The sequence below is a fragment of the Pieris rapae genome, chromosome 18 (genome assembly GCF_905147795.1).
Source record: "Pieris rapae chromosome 18, ilPieRapa1.1, whole genome shotgun sequence".
Classification (NCBI taxonomy): domain Eukaryota; kingdom Metazoa; phylum Arthropoda; class Insecta; order Lepidoptera; family Pieridae; genus Pieris; species Pieris rapae.
In genome coordinates this window covers 400,674-422,340 of record NC_059526.1, presented here as the reverse complement: position 1 = coordinate 422,340, position 21,667 = coordinate 400,674, and the positions used below count along the sequence as shown (strand labels likewise).

At 34.2% G+C, this 21,667-nt stretch overlaps 1 protein-coding gene across 2 annotated transcripts; it reads right to left on the bottom strand.

Moving 5' to 3' along the window:
- Positions 1-216: 216 nt before the first annotated feature.
- LOC110994580 lies at positions 217-21,647 on the bottom strand. Of its 2 annotated transcripts, none has more exons than XM_022261288.2 (21): positions 21,374-21,647; positions 12,963-13,607; positions 12,578-12,757; positions 12,088-12,239; positions 11,092-11,199; positions 10,070-10,221; positions 9,815-9,918; positions 9,311-9,479; positions 8,813-8,922; positions 8,480-8,666; positions 7,789-7,958; positions 7,303-7,466; positions 6,913-7,044; positions 6,652-6,812; positions 5,962-6,534; positions 5,777-5,888; positions 5,471-5,603; positions 4,980-5,134; positions 3,983-4,845; positions 3,526-3,801; positions 217-3,437 (listed from the first exon to the last, which is right to left on the bottom strand). In XM_022261288.2, the coding sequence occupies exons 1-20, from the start codon at positions 21,471-21,473 to the stop codon at positions 3,531-3,533; spliced, it is 4,641 nt and encodes a 1,546-aa protein (XP_022116980.2). In that variant the 5' UTR covers positions 21,474-21,647; the 3' UTR covers positions 217-3,437; positions 3,526-3,530. The 2 variants fall into 2 exon arrangements, with proteins under 2 accessions (XP_022116980.2, XP_022116981.2); XM_022261289.2 differs by having other exon boundaries at positions 9,815-9,912.
- Positions 21,648-21,667: the final 20 nt, after the last annotated feature.

The window sequence follows — 21,667 nt, the reverse complement described above, 5'->3', positions numbered from 1 at the left end:
TACAGAAGAGAAGTCTGTATATAATAAACATGTAGAACAAAACAGTATACGCTTATTTTATATATTGCACTATATGGAGTCAGCCTTGTGTAAAAATAAAAAAGTAGAAAAATCAGTGAACTACTTAAAATATATTGTGTCTAAATTATTAGTAAAGTCGTGATTTTCTTAAATACTTATTAAATAAAACGTATTAGTTAGTTAGTTAAAGGTCAACGTTGAGATAAAGTAAAAAAACTGAATTCATCATTATCTTTCATTATAATCTGTGCAATTACTATAAAGAAATTGTCAATTCTAAATTTAGTATTCCACCCTTTTACTCCTTATGTAAGAAAAAGTAATGATGGGTTTTTAAATTATGTAATATCATGGAAAATTAAAGAAATTGTTATTCTACCATCGAGCAAAAGTTGAAGCTCCTGGTGTAAGTATAATTTTACTTGACTATAGATTCATAAAATTTGACCTAATGTTCCGTTTAAAACTATATTATCACGAAAAAACACATGTTTTTTTTTTAAATTATATATTAACGTTTAATTATCGTTGGTATTTTGAAATGCAATACGTAATTGTACCTAATAGAAAAATTGTGCTTCAATACAAAATCTCCTTCTATTGTCAACGAACGTAAAAGAAAAAAAAAATTTGTTTGGAAAAACTATTATAAATATTGTATATGGTGCTTTAGTTATATTTTTACGGGTCTAAGTTTAATTTATTACAGATATTATTTATCAGTGCAGAAAAAGTATACCACATAAACCTAGGAAAATTGAAAAATTCTAAAAAAAATCTATTTAAGCATTAATAAAAAATACTGGCTTTAATTGTTAGTAATTCAGGTAAAATGTCTATGTTACGGAATGTCTATTGTATTCAAGGAAATAATAATAAACAAATCATAATTGATACAAAAAGAATGACGTTTCAAATATATTAGGGGCCGCCACTTAGCTTATTAATTTTAATGAACATCGAAAGAAATATTTTAATCAGTCACGCTAAATGAAACATTAATTTTTAATTAGTAGATTATATAAATTACGCTTAATGTATCTACGAATTATTTGTTCAACGTGCGGTTTAACCGAAATCAGATTTATAGCCGACTTTTTAAGTTAAAAGGACAAAATGTCGTACCGTATAAAAAAGGTATATAAAAATTGAACTAAGCAAGGTATATTGTATACAGGGTATATAATTAACACTAACTACATAGGTACTAAGCTTAAAATGGCACATACGAGCTTCCGAACCTTCCTTTCGCTATCCGATATGATCCAAAGTTGTCAAAATAAATGGCCACACCCTGCGATCATAACGCGTCTATTAATATAATATGTAGTAGAATTAACCTGTTACAGAAAAAAAGTTTGTCACCCCGTTTGTTCGGTAGTTTCAGACATGATTAAACGGCAATTATATATCGTATGAATAAGATTTTAAGAAAAAGATCGAGCAATTATTTTGACAACCTTGTCAATGGTTAAGCTCCACAGCAAATGAATCTGATATGAAATGATCCTATAAATACTTTGTGCTTTAAAATTAATATACACTTTATAAGTAACAGTTAGCAGAGCAACGTTGTACGAAAATAATAACTAGTCACTTGGAACAATTTCTCACTTTATCTAATTCTACTGAGTATTAGGCATTTCTGTCTTTTACGGGTTTTTTATATTTCTCTAAGAAGCCTAGGAACTAAATTGTTACTATTCTCTATATGTGAATTATATGATCATTCTAAATGTTTCATATTGAAAACAAAAGTCATCGACTCATCAATATAGTTAAATTGATTTTCGTTTATGATATAATTTATACATCACATTGATCAATTACAAATAAGTACAAGGTGTGGTAAACATAGTCTATAATCTATATATATACAGAATATACTGGGAAATTATTCAAAGTGACTGTCAATTGTAAAGTATATACCGTTTGCTAGTGTCACGTCATCGAGTTAAGTGTCAAATATCAAGTTTTGAATCAAAACAAAAATATCTAACGCTGATTTATCACAAATATTATAACTTATAATAATCCGAATCGAGAATATACTGTTAAATTATCTTGAGTCGATCTGTCACCTCCTAAATTCCAATGGTAATTTTGTGTTGCATTTTAACTGAATTCGATGACACTGTATTTTCTTAATGTTTTCGCGGCGTGTCGAATCCGGCATAAATCTAAAAATTCTAGCGTAATTGACAAACTATACAATACTAACATTAACAAATAGTGGACCATACATTTAATAGGAGTTATGCCTTCGAATCTAATTTGGTAAACAAGAACTGCTGAAATCATCCGATACAATATAATATATATTTAATATTTTAATCAACGGTGTATTTTTTTAACAGATTAAAAACAACAGGCGTAAAAAAGCAAAAGTTCGTTATTTGTTGTCATTATTTGAATAACTGAGCACATGAGACTTTCTGTAATTATATTAGATTCTTCAGAAATACAATTCAATGTTATCGCTGTAAAACCAATTTTGATCTTTAAATTATTTAATAAAAGATTAATATGATATCGGTAGTAAATTCAAGTTCTTATTTACCAGATATGCTACTCTTAACAAATCGACACATAGAAGCCTTCATCAATATACTCTTAATACTATAGACAGGCGAATAAGCCTAAACAGCCTGTACATTTCATAGCCTTTAAATTTGATATAATACCATAAAATCCAATAGAAAATCGGAAATATTTGATTAGATACTAACCGCACTAAATAACTTTCCATATACCAATTACACCAATGAAGCATTCATAAACATTTACCCTTATGGAATATTCATAATTTTTAATTTTATATTCGTCAATCGACTTCGCATAGGACACATAAAAATGCTTATAAACCTCTCTAAGTTACTCCAGTGAGTATTTATAAGTTTAATAATTGTTAACAGCAGCTTGGTCTTGACAAAGTTCAAATTACAGAAACTGTACTGAAATATGACAGTTATACAAGGAGGTCGGTGAGACCTGGATAATATCTCGGACTTTCAGGCCACATTAATTTGATGCAAAGTACAAATATTAGTGGCCTCAACACAAGTTCAAAGAGAACAAAGCTATTACAGTCGTTTTCGAAACGGTGCATTTTGAGCAGCTCCTAAATTTGATTTAGTCAGACATTACAAACTCCATCAACCACCGATGAACCAATGTTAGTACAAATCCAAGCCAATACGCAAACTACTGAATCTGAAAAGCCTCAATACACATTCTAAATAAACTAATACTTTAGCACCAACATAAACTGGAGACCAACATCGGTTCAAACGTTTGAGCGTCGCGTTGAAAACGTAAAACCTAATCTTATCCAACGTTTGGTCAAATAATACTTCGCTGGATCGCACAACGCGCTGAGTATTCAATGTACACTACCGTCTACTTGCGACCACCACCTGTCGAAGAACATTCTTGTGAGTGGCTGAATATAACTTTTGACGGATTTTACATATTAGAAAATTCACATGATACACTCAAACATACCCGGTTCAGCTATTACGATCGTGCAAGCCGGGCGTATACGCAGCCAGCGCGCAATAGCACGCCAGCAACGCGCCCGGTGGTAAGGGCGCCGACGTCGACGTATACGTGTGATGGTGTACGCACCGTGCGTGCGCTTGAAGCGCACACGCACAGTATAGATCGGCAGACGAGCAAGGGGTCGCGTGTTCTGCCCCCGGTTCACGTATATTTGGATTCCGAGCGCCACCACCGGCTGCACTCAGAGCGCAAAAACTTAACGCCCGCCAACCCCCGAACCTATGAGAAACAAACGTTTTAAAATGACAGACAATGTCTGGTATAAACCGTGTATACTTAAGTGTTTACGGAACTGAAAAAAGGTGTACACTTTTTTGGAAAGCACCGTAGTTTTCAAAGACTCCCTAGACATTTCTGTGTAGTAAATTTATATAAAAAAAATTCAATATAAAATACTCACTTGTCTACAACAATAACAGGCCCATTCTTATACTCCATCTGGCATCCGGCTACGAATTCAATCAACCCGAAGGAATCCTTGTACGGCGCTATCAACCTATCCAACGCTGCCTCCCTTTCGCTCCCGCTCGTCTCTCTCACTCCGCGCACGTGTTCGTTATCGTCCGGGGCGTTAACACTGTAGTCCGTCGTATCCCCACTTAACCAACCACAACACTTAATAAACTTCACACTCAGTTGATAATCGTCCTGCAACGAGTGCACACTAACATTAGTCACTTCTATCACTCTGTCCGATGGCACATGACTGGTGTTTTCCGTTCTTTCGAAATAGTACAGCGGCCTGTGGAGTTCCATCTCCTCCTGGACCGTGAGCGAAGGCTGAATCGGAGGAGGAGGAGGGGCTTCGTCGGGCGGAGAGCCGGCTCTTGCCCCCCATTCGGGAAACTTGAACTTCGTCGGGGAGCTCAACTTAAAGTTCTTTAGGGACATTTTTGAAGGGCTGCGAGGGGATTTTGGGCCGTTTTTCTTTTCCGCTAAAGACGAGAACAGATCTCCATTGGCTATTGATTTTCTAGCGGATAGATCTCTGCTTCCGTTGAGTGAATCGAGGCGTAATTCGGCTCTGTCGTAGCGGTGTTCTCCATCTTGTACCGGTGAATTCTCCGGAATTAATCGTTCATCGTCAGCGCATTCCGACCCTTCTTGCCTCCGGTATCCATTGATCTCCGGTTCCGACGGCGTTTCTGCCTTTTTGTCTGTTCGTCGATGCGCCACATACGTCTCCTTGGACACAAAACTGGCTCGGAAGTTAGCGATGAACAATTCTCGATCATCTTCAGTTGGCCAAAATACTTCACAGTCCTGTAAATACGAAAACTAAAAGTCATTTAAGGCAGAGCTTTATATATTTTAAAAACATATTATATAAAGAGTTAAAAGCAATAATCAGTATCTATGGTGATGTTAATTTTCAAATAAATTTGTATGTTTCCTACCGAGGAATTTTCATCCGGCAGCATCAACACCAGCTGCCCGGTGTGGTCCCACAGAAGCCGCCAAAGCTCTCCGCCGGTCCCCGGATGTTGGGCGACAGCGTACTCGCGCATACGTCGCCTGCCGCAAACCCACGATGCATTCACGTAGTCGCTACCTGTAGATAAGGATTTTAAGATAAATTTATATTTTACTATGGTTATAGAATCTTTATTTCGGTTACAACATTATTTTTTTATCAATAATTCATATACTATTTATTTATTATTTACTATTCACACAACGCAAAAAATGAATCAACTACAAAGAATAGTAATATATGGCAGATATTTAACAAATAAAAGCTAACATACATTGCATTTACGTGTCATGTCTATATTTTATAATGTATTAAAAATACCACTTGCTAGTCTAATTTAGAAAACCGTTAAAATACGGGTTCTTAAAGGTTTTAATTTACATTCGTAACAAAACAAAGTACAAAACAACATACCTTCAACCCCAGGTTTTGGCACCAGCATGACTCTAGCCGAATCAGAAGGAAGAAAGCCACCAGGTTTATTTTTGTCAGCGTTGTGGGCTGCGCGTGCGCACACACTTGGTTCCACACAGGATCGGGTTATAAGCTAGAAAGACAATTAGAGAAATTTTATATTTGTCAAATTTAATCAATTTTTTCAAACATTATTAATCCAACTAAAATAATAAATCTAATTTTATGTCCGTCAAACAACCATATTTAAATATGCTCAATTAAATTCAAATATTATAATCTGTATTTTTATTTTGAGATAAGAACCTGATACTGTTTCTCCAACAAATTGACAGGAGGTGGGCCTTGGTACGTCGGTTGCCGGTTTGATAACGACCGCATTCGTTCCAACAGTGCATAGTTTTCCACTCGATTCGCCCTAGAAAATTTATAAATCTTATATATACTGATATAAATGATAATAAACCACAAAAAATTACGTTTTGACTCACCTCCTAATCTCCTCTTTCTCTTCCTCACTCATACTATTATAAGCCGCCATTTTCTTACTATACGTGTCCGTAGATCGCGGGGCCAAGTCGTACACTCCCTCGCTTTCGTCCCCGTTCACCAGCACCTCCTTCTCCTGGCCATCAGACGATTTACTCGGCTCGCTGATTTCGTCAGTTTTCAAAGACATTTCGCTGCCATTCTCTAATATTTCTGTCTTATTTTCGCTATTCGATTTGACGCTGGTGACATCATTTTCAACAGTTAAATCGTGGACGCTCTTGGTTTTGGTCGAATTTAAATCCATAACCGCCAGTTCGTCGTCCGATATGGGTTCCAGGAGTTTGATGAGATATTCCCTGGCTTTTGAGAATTCCACCTCGGTGTCGCCGGAGCGGACGTACTCTAGGAGCGCGTCGTGAACGAATACGTACTGTTCTTCCGTTTGTACGAGATGGTTTCGTTGCGTGCGCGCGCGGCAGAGGAAGCCCAGCGGGGACAGAGTTCCCGTTAGCTTCAATTGGTTCAATTGTGCGTCTATGACTATGTACGTGCCCGTTCGGCCTACGCCCGCACTGTGAAAATAGAAGTTAAAAACATAAATACTTTGTGCGTCTCGATTTTTGTCCACGAACTTCTTAAAACTGTATTTCTGTTACCAGTATTAAGATTAAGGCTCAAGTAGTGCTCACCTGCAATGGACTAGCACTGTGTGCGGATCTGCGGCGGCTTTAACAAACGGCAAAACGGCCAGCGGGTGTCTGGGCGTCCCGTGGTCTGGCCACACCGTATAATGGTACTGCACTATGTGTCTCTGTCTGTCTGGACTGTCTTCCGTTCCTGGCTCGGTTACCTGAATTTCAAAATTCATTTTTCAAAAAAAAAAATACTCCAAAAAATACTTTTCCTATTTAAATACCATCTAAGCAATAATAATAATAATAAGGTCTTACCACGGGCGTTGCTCGTAAATGTCGTATGGTATATGCAGCGCGTACGTCCTCATACAAAAGCGTAACGTGCACGCCTCCAAACTCTGCTGAACTTCCTCGACCCCCGGACGGCCAGTACATATCGCATTTTCGCTGTAAAGAAATATATATTTGTAGGAAGTTACATTAATAATATATTATAACTTAAAAGTAAGCCAGTGTCTTTAGTAAAAAACAGCGCTTGCTTAATAAGTAAATTTTAAAAATATTTTAAATTAAACACATTAAATTTCTGATATAAAATATTAAATAACTATAGCACAGATTAAAATAATACATATATATTTTTGTAATTAGTTACTCTTTATATTGATGATGCATGAATCTTAAATATTTAAGTACACCACTGACCCTTCCTCTCTCAACGAGATTCGTAATCATGACCAGAGTTCTGACTTTGTGCTGCCATATCATCCTCCAAAAGGCATCCAGAGTGGCCGGAGTCGGGCCTTGAGTAGCGATGTAGCGCCTCTTCCATACGACCCACTCCAGCTTTATTTGTCGTATCGCGCCATCTGTTGGTGGTTTTATGATTTTTATTTTTATTAAAATTTCCACGTTTAATAGGACTCTCATTGAACCGTTAACTTTTAATTTTACTTAGTATATATACTGATATTTATTATATTTACATACAATCTCACAAGAAATTGCATTGGTAAATTCGTATTGTTTTTTCAGTAGTAACTTATATTTTTTTAGTTATTTTAATCAACACATTCGTGTAGGATAGACATATACATTTTAAACAGACGACAAGTTCTTATATACATATGTATACCATCCATATGGTTTAATAAATAAATCATTATAAGATATATTTATATATGAACTCACTGATATTAACAAACACATCATCCAGTTGTTCATCGTCATCGCTGGTCTCCGAGTCAGAGTCCCTTTGATCATCAGACTCCACAATGCCCGAGAACTCGATATTTAGGAAGGCAGACTCGATTCCCTCGGCAAGGTTCGGTGGTGGTTTTGATGCTTTTACTGATGGTTGTCTGAAATTAAAAATCCACTACGCATAAGTTTATAATGTCAGAATTTATTTATTAAGTCTACAACATCATACATATTACGAAATCTACTGATTGATAATTTTATAAAATCTTCTATCTAATATGTACGACAATACATGTTAACAAAAGTTTTGCAAAAAATAGGAATTAAAAACATATACAAGATAAGACAAATACACAATAAAATAAAATTACCAAGAATTTTTGGTACTTAAAGCAGAGAAAAAAAATCATCAGCAAAACAGCGAATTAGGTTCGAGAAAGGCACCCAACAATGCTTTCTCTAAAATCGAATTATAGAGTACTCGCTAAATTGTCTAATACATAATAAATTACAAATTGTCACTTACTATAGTCAAACATATAATAAAAAACTTTTCGCAGATAAAGTATAGAATAACACTATTTACAATTTTTCAATGTATGACATTTATTTATATATACATATTATAAGATACATATGATTGAATGAAACGTCAATTGACACAGCCAACGAAGTCTACCTGGTAGGCCTATTCCGCCTCTCCAGACGTCGTTCGATCCGCCTTATTGCGTCTTCGTCCAACTGAGGCAATATCCCATCGATGAAGTTGGCGTTGACGTAATCGCAGGCAGCTCCGCGACCTGCGCCCACGCACCCCGCCGCCCCACAACGCCCGCCGGCCGAAACGCACACGCGGGAATGGTCGTCTGAAAGAGAGGCACGTATTTGTTTAAAACCCAACATTATCTCATTTTATTTTAATTAATTGACACTCTTCTTCCAAAAAGGGAAGAATTTTTTTTATTGAAGTTATTATATGATATTGAAATAGTGTATTAAGATTTATACTCACAGGCTGTGATGTTTAAATATCTATTTTTGAGTCTGTTCTCTGGTCTGTAGCTGTGATGACTAGTGTGACCTAAGGCCGCGGATTTCGCGACCACGATCTCATACTCCTTGCTGAAAATACAAAAAAATTGTTTTTGAACATTGTTTCCAGTGATGTTTTTTTTCATAAGGGCCTTTCAATATACATTAACATTGGCTGGTGCGTTGCCGATCTTTTAAAGAATTGATACGCCCTTTTCTTGAAGGACCCTAATTCACATTGGTTTGCATCATACAGCATACATCAACGGGCGACTTATTTTAATTGCTTAAACGCAATATTTTAGCATATGAAGTATATGGTAATATATAAAAAAATATACGTATATAATACTATTCTACATTCATATAAATTATATAGACAGAACAAATATACCTAAATATGCCACTTAAAACATGTAAATTAACGTACACGAATGTACTTACGTACGTATGAATACTTTCACACGCGTATACGCACCTAAACCCGATATCTCCATCGGCATGCAACGAGGCCACATGACTGGGAAAATGCTGCGCACGTACTAAGGGACAATGTGCGCCTGCCATTCGAGGCGGACGGCCGCATACGCTCTCTGCCGTGATCCCGGGGCCCGTGTTGTTCCCTGTTGGGGGGGATGAACGGGATACTGAAAAGTACATGCACATACATTTATAGATATACATTATAGTTTTATTATCATCGCTATACGCTAAAATATTAAATCAAAGAAAATAATATTAAAAATACATATTTGGATAATAGTAATACTGTATACCATGGTTAAGATAGATTTTTTTTATAAAGTCACATTTGTATGAATACAATTTCCCCCTCCCCCCCTGGCGTTCAATTCCTATTCATGGGCAATAAAATCGGTAATCTTTTTCAGGAACTATTACCGAAACATAAACCAGTTGGTCTAATATATAAAAGTGCTACATTAAGTATGGAAAAAGAAATAAGGATAAAAACAAAACGTACCTGGTTTCTTATAAGTATTGAGTGGAGCTCGAGCTGCCCTTTCGCCCCCTTCCTCCAAGTAGTTGTAGGCAGCACTTATACATTTGCTGAGACGAGTTCTGCATCTGATACAAAGTATCATACTTAAGTTAACCGTTATTCATATCGTATAATGGAGAATGGGATAAATTTCTGTCTGTTCACTTATAGTTTTAACCCAATTTCCAAGAAAAAGCGATTGAAAGTACTTGTCGTTGCCCTTTTGTATAGTTTTACCTCCAATAAAGCACGCCAGCAGTAGCGGCAGCCAACACAGTCATAAGGGCGGCTGCAAGAAGTGCTACGGACGCATTAGCCCCGCGCATAGCCTTTCCCACCTCAGGTGACATAGCTTCAGAATGGGCAGTACACCACTCACTCGATACTTGCTATAATATAAGAAACATTTATTATTTATATAATTTTACGAATACTAAGCAAAAATAAGAAAAGAAATATATACATTGCATCCGTTAAATCCCATAACGGTTTACAATTACATATATGTATAAACAGAATTATATGACGTTAAATAATAGAAAACTTATGGTTGTTTGTAAAGTCGATTTACGGAAAATAGTTTAACGTGACGTCATAAAAAATATTGATGAAATGATAGCATACTTTTAAAAATAAAATTTAATAACTTTTATTGAATTAACACTATTTTGTATGGATGTAAAGGAGTAAATCCCCGAACGCAAAGACCAATCGAGCGGAACAGAGATAGATACGGCGCAAGCGGATAATGAGCGTAAAGGGACAATGAGTCATGCTTTTTCGTACGTGCAAAATGCCTTCTTCATTCCGGATTTATTAGAGGCTATCACGTCAAAAAAGATAAGATCAGCGACCAAAGTAGAGGACGTTCTAAAGAAAGTAGAGGATATTATAAAGAAAATAAGACAATCGAAATGGCGCTGGACCGGGCACATGGCGACAGATAGCAGGTTTGAAATGGACAAAAATAATTACAGAATGGCAACCACGCGATGCAAAAGAAGAAGACAGAGCAGAGGATGGGCAGACGATACAAAGAGAACAGGAGACACAACTTGGACAAGAGCTAACATCAGAAAATAATGGAAGCACTTCCAGCTGCTTTATGTCACAGGACACGCTGATTATTAGTTTTATTTATGAATTAGAATTAAGTTTTTTTATGTAACTTAAATAAGTGTTAGTATATTTTACTGGGTGTCAGCAATAAAGGCGTACTAATTAGGTAGGCGTTTTTTAGGTAGGCGTAGGCGTTTTACCTCTGGCGGAGATTCAGTGCCATTGATGAAAGTGTCCGGACGTGCGACTGACAGCGTCACCGCGTAGATCTTCACTTCGTACTGTGTTACGTTCCATAGCTGCACGTTCTGCAAAATTGCCGGAATTTTGGAAAATTTATGCAAAATATCGCAACGATAATTACTCAATAATGCTTTTGATATTAAATTAGTATGGGTTCCCGTAACGATGACGTATTTTAAAATTAAAATCGTCATTATATCGTCGGTAGATATTTAAATTGTTTAACACTGTTCATTGATCTGACCTAGCCATATCATATCGTTTAGCTAACGCCTGCATTCGATACACATTACAAGCCTTTCTGTGGTATGTTTATACATCGAAGCGATCAAATTTACGATTGAGCAACGAGTAATATGTTTTTCAAGAACAATTATCAGAATACCACGGCAACACAAGTAAATTCACGTTTATTGTGTGATTGTCAGTTGAGTTTACCTTACAAAATCGCATCTATTGTTTAGTTTTAAACGTCTTTGAACCTCCGGTAAAAAGACTTAAGCGAGACAACTCGTCATCAAATTACCATAGAAGTTTTTCCTTAATGTAGACATTTCACGGAGCATTTAACATGTAAATTGACGGACAACTGTCTAATCCGATTACACGAGTAAGTATACTTTATCTTTCTTAAGGGGAGAATTACGAAGCGAACCTAAAAAGTAAAGTTGGTAAACAATGTTTTATAAGCTTCAGTTTTTGAATATCACTATTTAGTAATATTTATCCATACCGCTAAATCACCTCACACACACACTTTTGCACCGTCTCACAACACAGTTGAATTGTGATTGAATGTATGGAATATTTTCATTGATTTTTCCTTTGTAAATGTATATTTGGCTATATCTTTTTTATTTATTTAGCTTAAGCATTTCGCGGTCACTTCAAGAATCTTTATGTGCATGTATATATCTCGTACATATATTGTGATAGTAGGCACTGATACTCACAACACTGATAGTGGTCTCAATGTCATCCTTGTTGGTGGGTAACTTGAGTCTCGTGCGAGGCTGTTGCTCAGGTAACTTCCTGAGGGTCACCACATACAGATCCAGGGAGTTATTGTACTCCAGGGGTTGACGCCATTGGAGGTATAGTATACCTGGGTAAGCATTAATAGATATGAAAAACTACAAAGTTATAACAATTTTTTTTCCAGATTCACAATATTATTTGCTTACAATTAAAAATCAATATGAGTTAACTTTTAAATGCTCTGAATATATTACTTAGTTACCATTACTTATACTTCAAGTAAGGTCACCTATGTATAACATATCTGCAATCTAATTTACAGTAAGTATTTGTATGTAAACATTGTTTTTATAATTTAAAAGTAATAACCTAACTAAACGTCTAATTGCTTAAAGCAGTTTCATGCAGACCAAATAATTCAAAAGAAAACAGTAACGCATCTTAAGTGGAATGATAAGTATTTACCATTTGGTAAATCACACGTCAGATTTAATATGATGGGCGCTGAGGGTGGATTCACATCAGATAGGACGTACAGCGGCGTCGACTGAGGACCCAAGCGTTGAAGGAGATCTTGTGACTTGACTCCAGTCAGTTGGAAGTTGTAGAATGCACGGACCCATATCTTGTATGGAGTAAAGGCCTCTGGTGGAAAAACATATATTTAGATTCCTATATTCACATAAGGAATAACTTAATAATACACATCTCATCTGTGTGCATAATATCACTGTTTAAATGGACTCACTCGTTTGATTCGGCATGCAAAAAACTATTGGTAAAACTTGAGTCATTCCCACGCGCCCGATAGGTTTTATTACTTACACATACAACATCATAAATTACTTACTCAAATTCTTCAATCGAAACCCAACAACTTTAGTGGGAACACCGGACGTATTCAAAAGCGTTAGATTCTTGGTCGCATTCAAATAATCCTCCATACCAAGATCGCTTCTAAACACATTTCGTCGTTTAATCTCGTCCGACGTAGGAACACCAGCTACGAATATCGAATCGCTGGAGCCTTTCCGAATAGCGACACCTTCTTCGTAGTACAGGACGTAAGCTATTTGAGTTATATCAATTTTAGCCGGCGGTGACTTCTTGACAACTTCGATTGGTAACTCAAAAGCTTGGTGGGTTTCGACCTCAATTTTCTCATGTGTTACGTTATCCTGCCTTCGCTTTCTGTGTCTGTGTGATCTTATGTCTCTCTTATTTCTATAGTCGTCTGATGCAAAGTCATCGTTGTATTTGAGCCTGTCGTTGTTGTAAAGAGTGTATGCGTAATCTTTGAGCTTCTCTGGTTTCGGCTCTTCTATTGGGGCATCGGCCTGAGTTCTGGGTATAACTTGCAACTCGTCGTGTTTTGTGGTTCGATCTACGGTGGAATCCAGAATGTGTACTGTGTATGTGGATGGCGGGGCCCATGACAGATGTATTTCGTCTGATATAACTCTATTCGCTGTGAGGTTTTGCGGAGCGGACGGAACTGAAAATAAAAAAAATATAAAATACAATGCCTTCCATTTTAAATAATCTTCTCCGTATACAATTTTCTCACTTTTTATATCGCAACAGGAGCTTGCAAGAAATGCAAATATAATAATTAATATATAATAAATAATTATAATATAAAACAAATTAACTTTCATCAGATAAATAGTAGAAATTATCGTAAAATTTCCGTAAATCCTATTACGTGATAATTACGTTAAAAAAACGAAGTGGTTATTGAACTTGAGCCAACCGTTACAATATTGACCAAAACTTGTTGGGACCGGATACAAAAAAAGCTAAATTATAATTAGATGGAAATCTTCACATTATATACATATAATACAGTCAGACCTAAATTCTCTATATTCTTGGTTTCAACAAAATCTGCTAACCATAAATATCTCAAAAACATCTTATGTAATATTCAGAGCAAAAAATAAAATCATTCCTATGTTTCAACCGTTAAAAGTTCAAGACGTTGAAATCACTAACAAAAAATGGGAAAAATATCTGGGTCTTAGAATAGATACATATTTAAAGTGGAACTTTCATATATCACACATAATTACCAAACTAAAATCACTTATAGGCAGATTTTGGTCAATATCAAAATGTATTCCTCAATCCGTACGTCATTTAATTTATAATTGTTTAGTCAAGCCACATTTCATATATCTAATTGAAATATGGGGTACGGCATGTAAAAACATAATTTCTAACTTACAAACACTACAAAATAAATTAATAAAATCATTATTTAGATACAATTTTTTAACACCGACTAATAAAATCTACCAAGAAACCAAAATTATGACAATTAAACAATTGTATGTATATAGCACCTGTATTTTGATAAAAAAAAATTTAAATAACTCTATCCATAGTTGCTTGTCGTTTAAAAAAATCAAACACACAACGACACGCAATACTCGTCGAGTGAGTTTGCTTATCTTACCGAAGCCGCGTACAAATTATTTGAAGAAATCTATTAGGTATGAGGGTGTGCAATTATTTAACCAATTACCATCTCAAATTCGCAATATTGGAGTGTTTGACAAATTCAAAAAGGCATTAAAGATGCATGTTAGAATTAACATAGCTGACTAAAATTGTTACGGCTAATGGCGACGTGTATCTCGCTCGTATATAATATATAAATATTAATATTAAGTTTCTCATGTAAATAAAATATTTCTGTTTTGTAATGAGAAATAAAGTTCTTTAAACAATAATAATAACTGTACAAAATATTAATATTGTATAAAAACTATGTTTTCTGCTCTCAAAATTTAGACTTTATATGTAATCCCTTTACGTAAATATGTGTTTTTTTTTACGTTTCTGTATCAAAACTTAACTTTCGGTGCGAAAAAGCATTTGTAATAAGGGCTCCTAATATCCTATAATTACTTTATATAAACCGTTGCTTGTAGCGTGTTTTATTCTGATAAACCAGTTATTTTTAATTTATCAGCTCAGACTCAATTGCCAATCGTACTGTCAGTATTAGTTACATAGTAATATTATCAAGTTCCGTTATGTATATCGTTTCTATGTGCCGTTATTACTTAGCCATTTGCTATCCTACAACCATTTTAACTATGTATAGCTTAAACCTTTCCTTTTTACTCCTCTATTGTACCGATTTACATTAAACCTCTTTTTCATACAAGAATATTGTGACTGTAAGGTGATTTGTAGAATACTTTTGTTTACTACAATAACACCTAAATCTAAATATTAGTAGTACATCAGCTAATAAGACTATGTATTATCATGACAAGATTTTCATTTGATAGCTAACATTCATTGCAATTTGTATAAACCAAAAAAACGAATACTACTGGCGTACAATTGCCACAGATTACGAAACTTAATTGCATTCGGAAGTCATTTTGTACAAGGAATCACTTTCTAATTGCCTGTCTAAAAGTTCAAACTATAATTTCAATTCTGACTATCATCCAAAACAATTAAGATATACACGTTAAAACTTTGAAAATACATAATGTTAAAAACTCATTTACATATAAAACATACAACTACAACCGAAAGGCCGCCGACCCATGGCTAAGAGTTTATGGAAATAGACTGTGGAGAAGGACCTACGATAGCGTGCGATCGGCAAAGATTTTCTCTAATTTCGGAGTCAAGCTCACTTTGGGTCGCGCGTCAGCGGAGTAAGTAATATACATAACTACATATGTGTACTATAATTACAGGAAAATAAATTAGGAAAATTCGAACTAATAATGAAGAGTTTTTGATGTATTTTGAATTTATTACTAAACGCTATAAGTATTTTAAATAAGTTGTAACCAAACTAAAGCACTGCAGACTCATAACCCGGTCAGGCAGAAGAATACGTTAATTTTAATCTACAATCAAGATATAAATACAATACCAGCTCGTGTCCCTGAATCTCAAGAAACTCTCCACATTTTCTTTCAAGCAAAAACCTCAACCCGTTTATGTCGTTGACCTATTATTCTGCTTTGTTAGTTTGTATTTTATAGATTTTGCAACCCCACATCCAGTTTGCTTACAAAATCATCTTCTTGTAAACATATATTGGATAATAATATATATTAAAATTGAGTGTTGTAGATGATTCAAAAACGCAGAAACATTTCTTTTTATAACCGTTACATTACAACTTTAATGATAAATCCAGCAATGTTGAATATTTGTTAATTGCACATTAGACGCGTGAATGGAAGATGATGGTCTAAATTTAAAGTTAAAAGATCAGAAGCGTTTTAGGTTGAGCCTGGGCCTCAGATTTCTCATCATCATGTGAGCAGCCTCTTGTGGCCGGACCTCTTGCCGGTTTCCGCACGATGTTTTCGAGTGGTGCAGAGTCGGAGATCGAACCTACGGCCAACACGTATTTAAAGTCCATTCATTTTCAGGAGTGATTCCAATTGCAAGTCATTTATTTATATAATACGCAAAACAAGTATTTCCATCATACATTGATTGAATCATAATAGGAGTCAGATTTTTTAATAGCTTATAATATTTAATCGGCGATATGTTGCATTCAGCTGCAATTGAGAAAAATGGAGCATTTCGTTTTTACAGCTGAAAAAAGACACCGTAGCCGAAGTTTCAATAGAAAAAAATACACAGCAAAAAACTGTAACAAAGGTGAAAAACGAAAATCCATAACGCTCACTATTGATGCGCTATCAATTACGAGGTAAAATCCTTCTTAATACCAAATACAGAAAGCTGCGAATCCCTTGAGCTCATCGCATATGGCTATTGTATGTACCACTGTAGTGTACTCGCTCTTGACAGTAATCAAAGTGAATGGCGACGCGTCAACTGCGCTAAATTGAGATTGGCCACAGAGTGTTGCATGCACTCTATTTCTATTATAGAAATGACTCTCATTTCGAAACGCTTGTGTTACCTGTACAACTGAAGCTTTAATATTTAAATTGCTATAGAAAACGGCGTGCAGTATTGTGAGATTATTTATTGCCTCAATTATAATAATAAATGTACTATTGTGTCTATTTAATCAAGGTCAACGCTCATGTTGAAATTTACATGAACGTTATTTGTCTTGACTTGTAGACAAAATCATGCATCAAGATAAAAAAATCTAAATTTAATTTAAGCTGAAAAGTTTTGAGCAATACATTTCTTCTACCTACCAACCTATCATTTTTATAATACGTAAGAGAATTTAACAATATTCACAATTTCTCAACTGCAAATGTTCTAAGCTGTGACCATACAGTGAATCACTGATGGATCTGACCTTAGCGAGTGCACCCTCATAGTCTTGACACTTTTATGTCTATTTAAATTGTATTATTCTGGACTTGCTCCCACGTATCATTCGTGTTTAAGAACTTTGAATAGTACCTTATTAATATTGTTTTAATTTAATCAAAATAACGTCACAAACGAAATTTTTAAAAATATAATCAAATTATACTTGTTTTAGAAACACTGAATCAGAGATCCATTTTTCGAATTCCTCTAGAAATCTATCGTGTTTACGAGCCTCAGTTTCTTTCTCTTTCGTATATTAGCTTGGACCACTTTCCTTTTAATCTATACTAAAAAGAACCAACCACAAGTAATTTTTAACTTAACACTTACGCAGTCAAAAAATGAATCTTGTTGGAATTGATTTTGTCGCAAAACTTCAAGTGTTTCCTCCTTTATTTGTGTTTCTGAAGTCGCGAGCGTTTACTAGTTCTACAACTTTACGAGTACTATAATTACCATATCCGTGGTAATTCCGTTAAATTGAACTCTTGTGACGTAACATAATATGTAGGTTACGGTCGTAATTAGGTACTAGCAGAAAACGAGCGTGTAAAATACGATACGAAACTACAATTGTTAACTGGTACTCGTTCGCAAAACTTTTAATGAGAATCATGAATGCGTGCTGGATAAGTCAGTTATAACAATATCGTGAAGCTCAGTAGTTTATCTAATTTATACTTTACTGGCGACTCGTTCTGACATCACACATATAATAGAAAATATACTTTATGTGATTTGAAGACAATATTACAAATAAACTGTAGGCGTTGCCATCTAAATAATAAGATTCTTCACGTGTATGTCACTAATTCAGAAATGTTAAAAAAAAATCTACTTTAAGTACCAACAATTTCTGGTAATTTTATTGTGTGCTTATATTTTCTTATATATATTTTAATTGTATATTTTTAATTTATTTTTTTGTACAACTTATGTTTACATTTTGTCATAGAGAATTAAGACTTTGTAAAATATTTAGTAGAATAATGTATGATGTCGTAACCTCAATATATAAATAAATATACACTGTAATAATAAAAATAGTTATATGTACTTAATATCAAATAATTAACTCTAAAAGACTCGGTTAAACGTCTCTATCGAGTTTTATAAACTTTTACAGATTAGGGTTTCAAAATTCAGATTGGCGAGAGCTAGATAAGAAGTAGTTTATATTTCAAACGGTCAAACAACAGTATAACATGGCTTTAATTGTTAAATTCTTCATATTTTTTACGTACCTAAATTACGCTATTCATTCTCAGTCCTACCATTTAAAGAGATCTCTATAAATATTCGTAACGACACTAACAGGAACTAAGGGCTGACCTCACAATTGATGGTGACAGCTACGAGGGAATGCTTACGGTACAAACAATTATGCTCAACTAATTTACGTGAATTTGTAGTTGAACCTTCTCTGTAACTCAATATTTTAATTTAACTTAATCTTTGTAAGGACACCAAGCGCGAGAATTCTCGTCTTACCACGGCTTATATTATTATGAAGTCTATTAAGATATAGAATTGATCCATAGAAATGAATTCTTATTACAAAAATAAATGTGAATATCAGGTGAAAACTATAATAATTAGTACCTTACCACGTACGTCCAAAATTTTTAACGTCGTACGTATTAGTTACGTTCAAGCAAGAGCCGTCAATAAGAAAAATAAATAAAATTTTAAATGAAGGCTTCTATTTACCTATAATAAGTAGAATATAAAAATTTTGGCTCAGTAATTTTCACTAACTACAGCCGACGCAAATTGGATCTAGCTTGATTGGTATTGAGCGCGAATCTTCGCCGACTTGGCACGACACATTTGCTTTAAATTAAAACCAGGTCGCGGATTAATTGCCTATAAAAAAGTTACCAGGTCCAATAGCACTACATCCCTTGGCCATCTGATCTTGTTACACCTCACTTTTGACAGCGATTTTACACGAATCATAAATCAAAACGCGTCTTGTATCTTTATGTGATAAATTAAATATAACAAGTGCAATAGATTTATGCGCCAAAGCACTTCGAGAATTTTGGTGAGCCCACTATTACCGTATGTTGTGTCACGATATTAATTATATGGGACAACGATAATGAAGACAGAAATAAATATTCGAATTCTACTTTTTTATTGCACAAAAATAAATTTCCATACCGAGGCACACACGGCTCCTTGTTCTAGAAGTTCGTTGGAGAACAAGAAAACCGGAAAACAGGAATATACCAATTTAATAAGAAGCTTATTTATTCCTACAAAATACTTTCGAGGCGGTCTTTTGAGCGGCGTAATTAAAAAATGTTTCCGAATCTACAACTGTTTAATATTTTATTTCAGTAAGGTGGATTACAGACGAATATACGGAAATTATTGAATTCTACTAGATATTGGTAGTAATAACAACAATTTTCTTGATGCCTGTTTTACAAATCTAAAAAAAGTACTGTATTTAAAGTACGACATACAATAATTATATCATTGTAATATTAGAGTCAAAATAAATGAATCCACAGTAAAAAGCAAGGCATTAAATGACAGTATTCTATTGTTCCAATATTATGTTTATACATTGAATAAATCTCTCAACATTATTGTATCAACAGCCTAATATGCAATATGGCTTTTTCCATTAAAAGGTTCAAGAGATGCAATTGCAACAATAATGGGGTTTCTAGGTTATAATTGTGCAATCTTAATTTGTCGGCCTATATTTTTCTATTCAAACGACTCTCAAAGAAAAATGTTTATGAAAAGCCTCTGTTAACAATGAAAACAATTTGTTTTTTATCTAATTAGCCTTTTCATTGCATGAAATGAGTGAAATGGAGCATTTTCTGTATTTTCATTATGTCTGTGTTTTAAATGCTTATACTAAACTTAATATTTCTGTTCTGGATATGGGTTACTAGGATTCACTTCACTGGACATATTTTAGATATATATTTTTATTGGTATTTGATTTCACAAATTTTAGTGAACATGAACTTCGTAACCATTAGTCTTATGTTTCAGATGAGACTTAATTAATTAATCTCTAGCATTTTTTTCATTCCTTAATGTACAATATCCTATCCATACTCAAGTAAACCACAGTGTTAGACATAATAAAACTACTAAGTACATACAAAAAATATATCTTAAAATGTAGTCATAAGAAGATCAAGGTCATGATTTAAAGCAATTAACTGATGTCTCACAGCCACCTTAATATAAAGCATACTAAGACAATTTAACAAAATAATTGTTTTTTTGTAAATGATAACTTCATAAGAATGTTTTTTTTAAACCTGTACTATTTAACAAAAAAACTATGTATTAACTTGTCTATTTTATGTATGTAAAGCTTTGTACTATTACTCAATTAACAAACACAAATTCATTTATAATTAGATAAATGATATTTCATTCGAAACCAAGTTGTTTATAGGAGTTTATGTTGTGTAACTACATTTTATTGAAAATGTACATCACTAGGCTGCAGTAGGCCAGTTTTGAAATGTTCTGGGCGGCTTCTAAGTGGAATTATGCATAGAGTGCTGGCTCCATTACATAGATATTTAAATTATGAGTATAAAATCCTAATAACACTCTTATGTGTCAGATAAAGTAAAATATTCTTTAAACCATGATCTGATGCTTATTCCTGCAAAAATAGTGGTTTTTGTATCTAAGGAGATACCTACACCTAGATTTACTGACATAGTATTTTCTTATAAGAAAAATAAAAATATGCAAATAAACACTTATAATTAATTAATTAAACAATTGTAACAAATTGTAGAATTAACCGATCTAATCCATATTATACGTTTGTACATACTATAATATATTTGCCGCTTTTAATAGGATTTCGAGGGAGACATCGGAATGGTTCAAAGGATAGGCGTTACATCCTGTGAGTCATATCGTTTAAAATTTATATTACAACAGTAATTTCTAAATATAAATATAGCCACTTACCGTAAATCTCCAATATTTCGTTGTTAATACCAGCATTATCACAATGAACGCACAAAATAAATACAATAAAAATGGCTCCTAACGTGTACTGAAAATACATCTTTGTATCACAAAATAACGGTGTCCACCCGTAGAAAACGTCTAATTATTGTTCGTACACCACATTTTTACGACAATATTACATGCAGGCTGTTTTAATCTCGTCAACAAGTCATTTATTTCCACTAAATTGTTTCCATCAAAATGCCATCGAACCAGGACCCCGCCGTCTGTCATTCATCTTGTCAATAAACA

Excerpts from the sequence above, each read along its gene's own strand:
- LOC110994580 (XM_022261288.2), bottom strand. The coding sequence starts at position 21,473 with ATGTATTTTCAGTACACGTTAGGAGCCATTTTTATTGTATTTATTTTG. Across the intron at positions 9,919-10,069 it reads GCTGGCGTGCTTTATTGGAG|ATGCAGAACTCGTCTCAGCA; the intron begins GTAAAACTATAC and ends ACTTTGTATCAG. Across the intron at positions 5,604-5,776 it reads TGTTGGAGAAACAGTATCAG|CTTATAACCCGATCCTGTGT; the intron begins GTTCTTATCTCA and ends TTGTCTTTCTAG.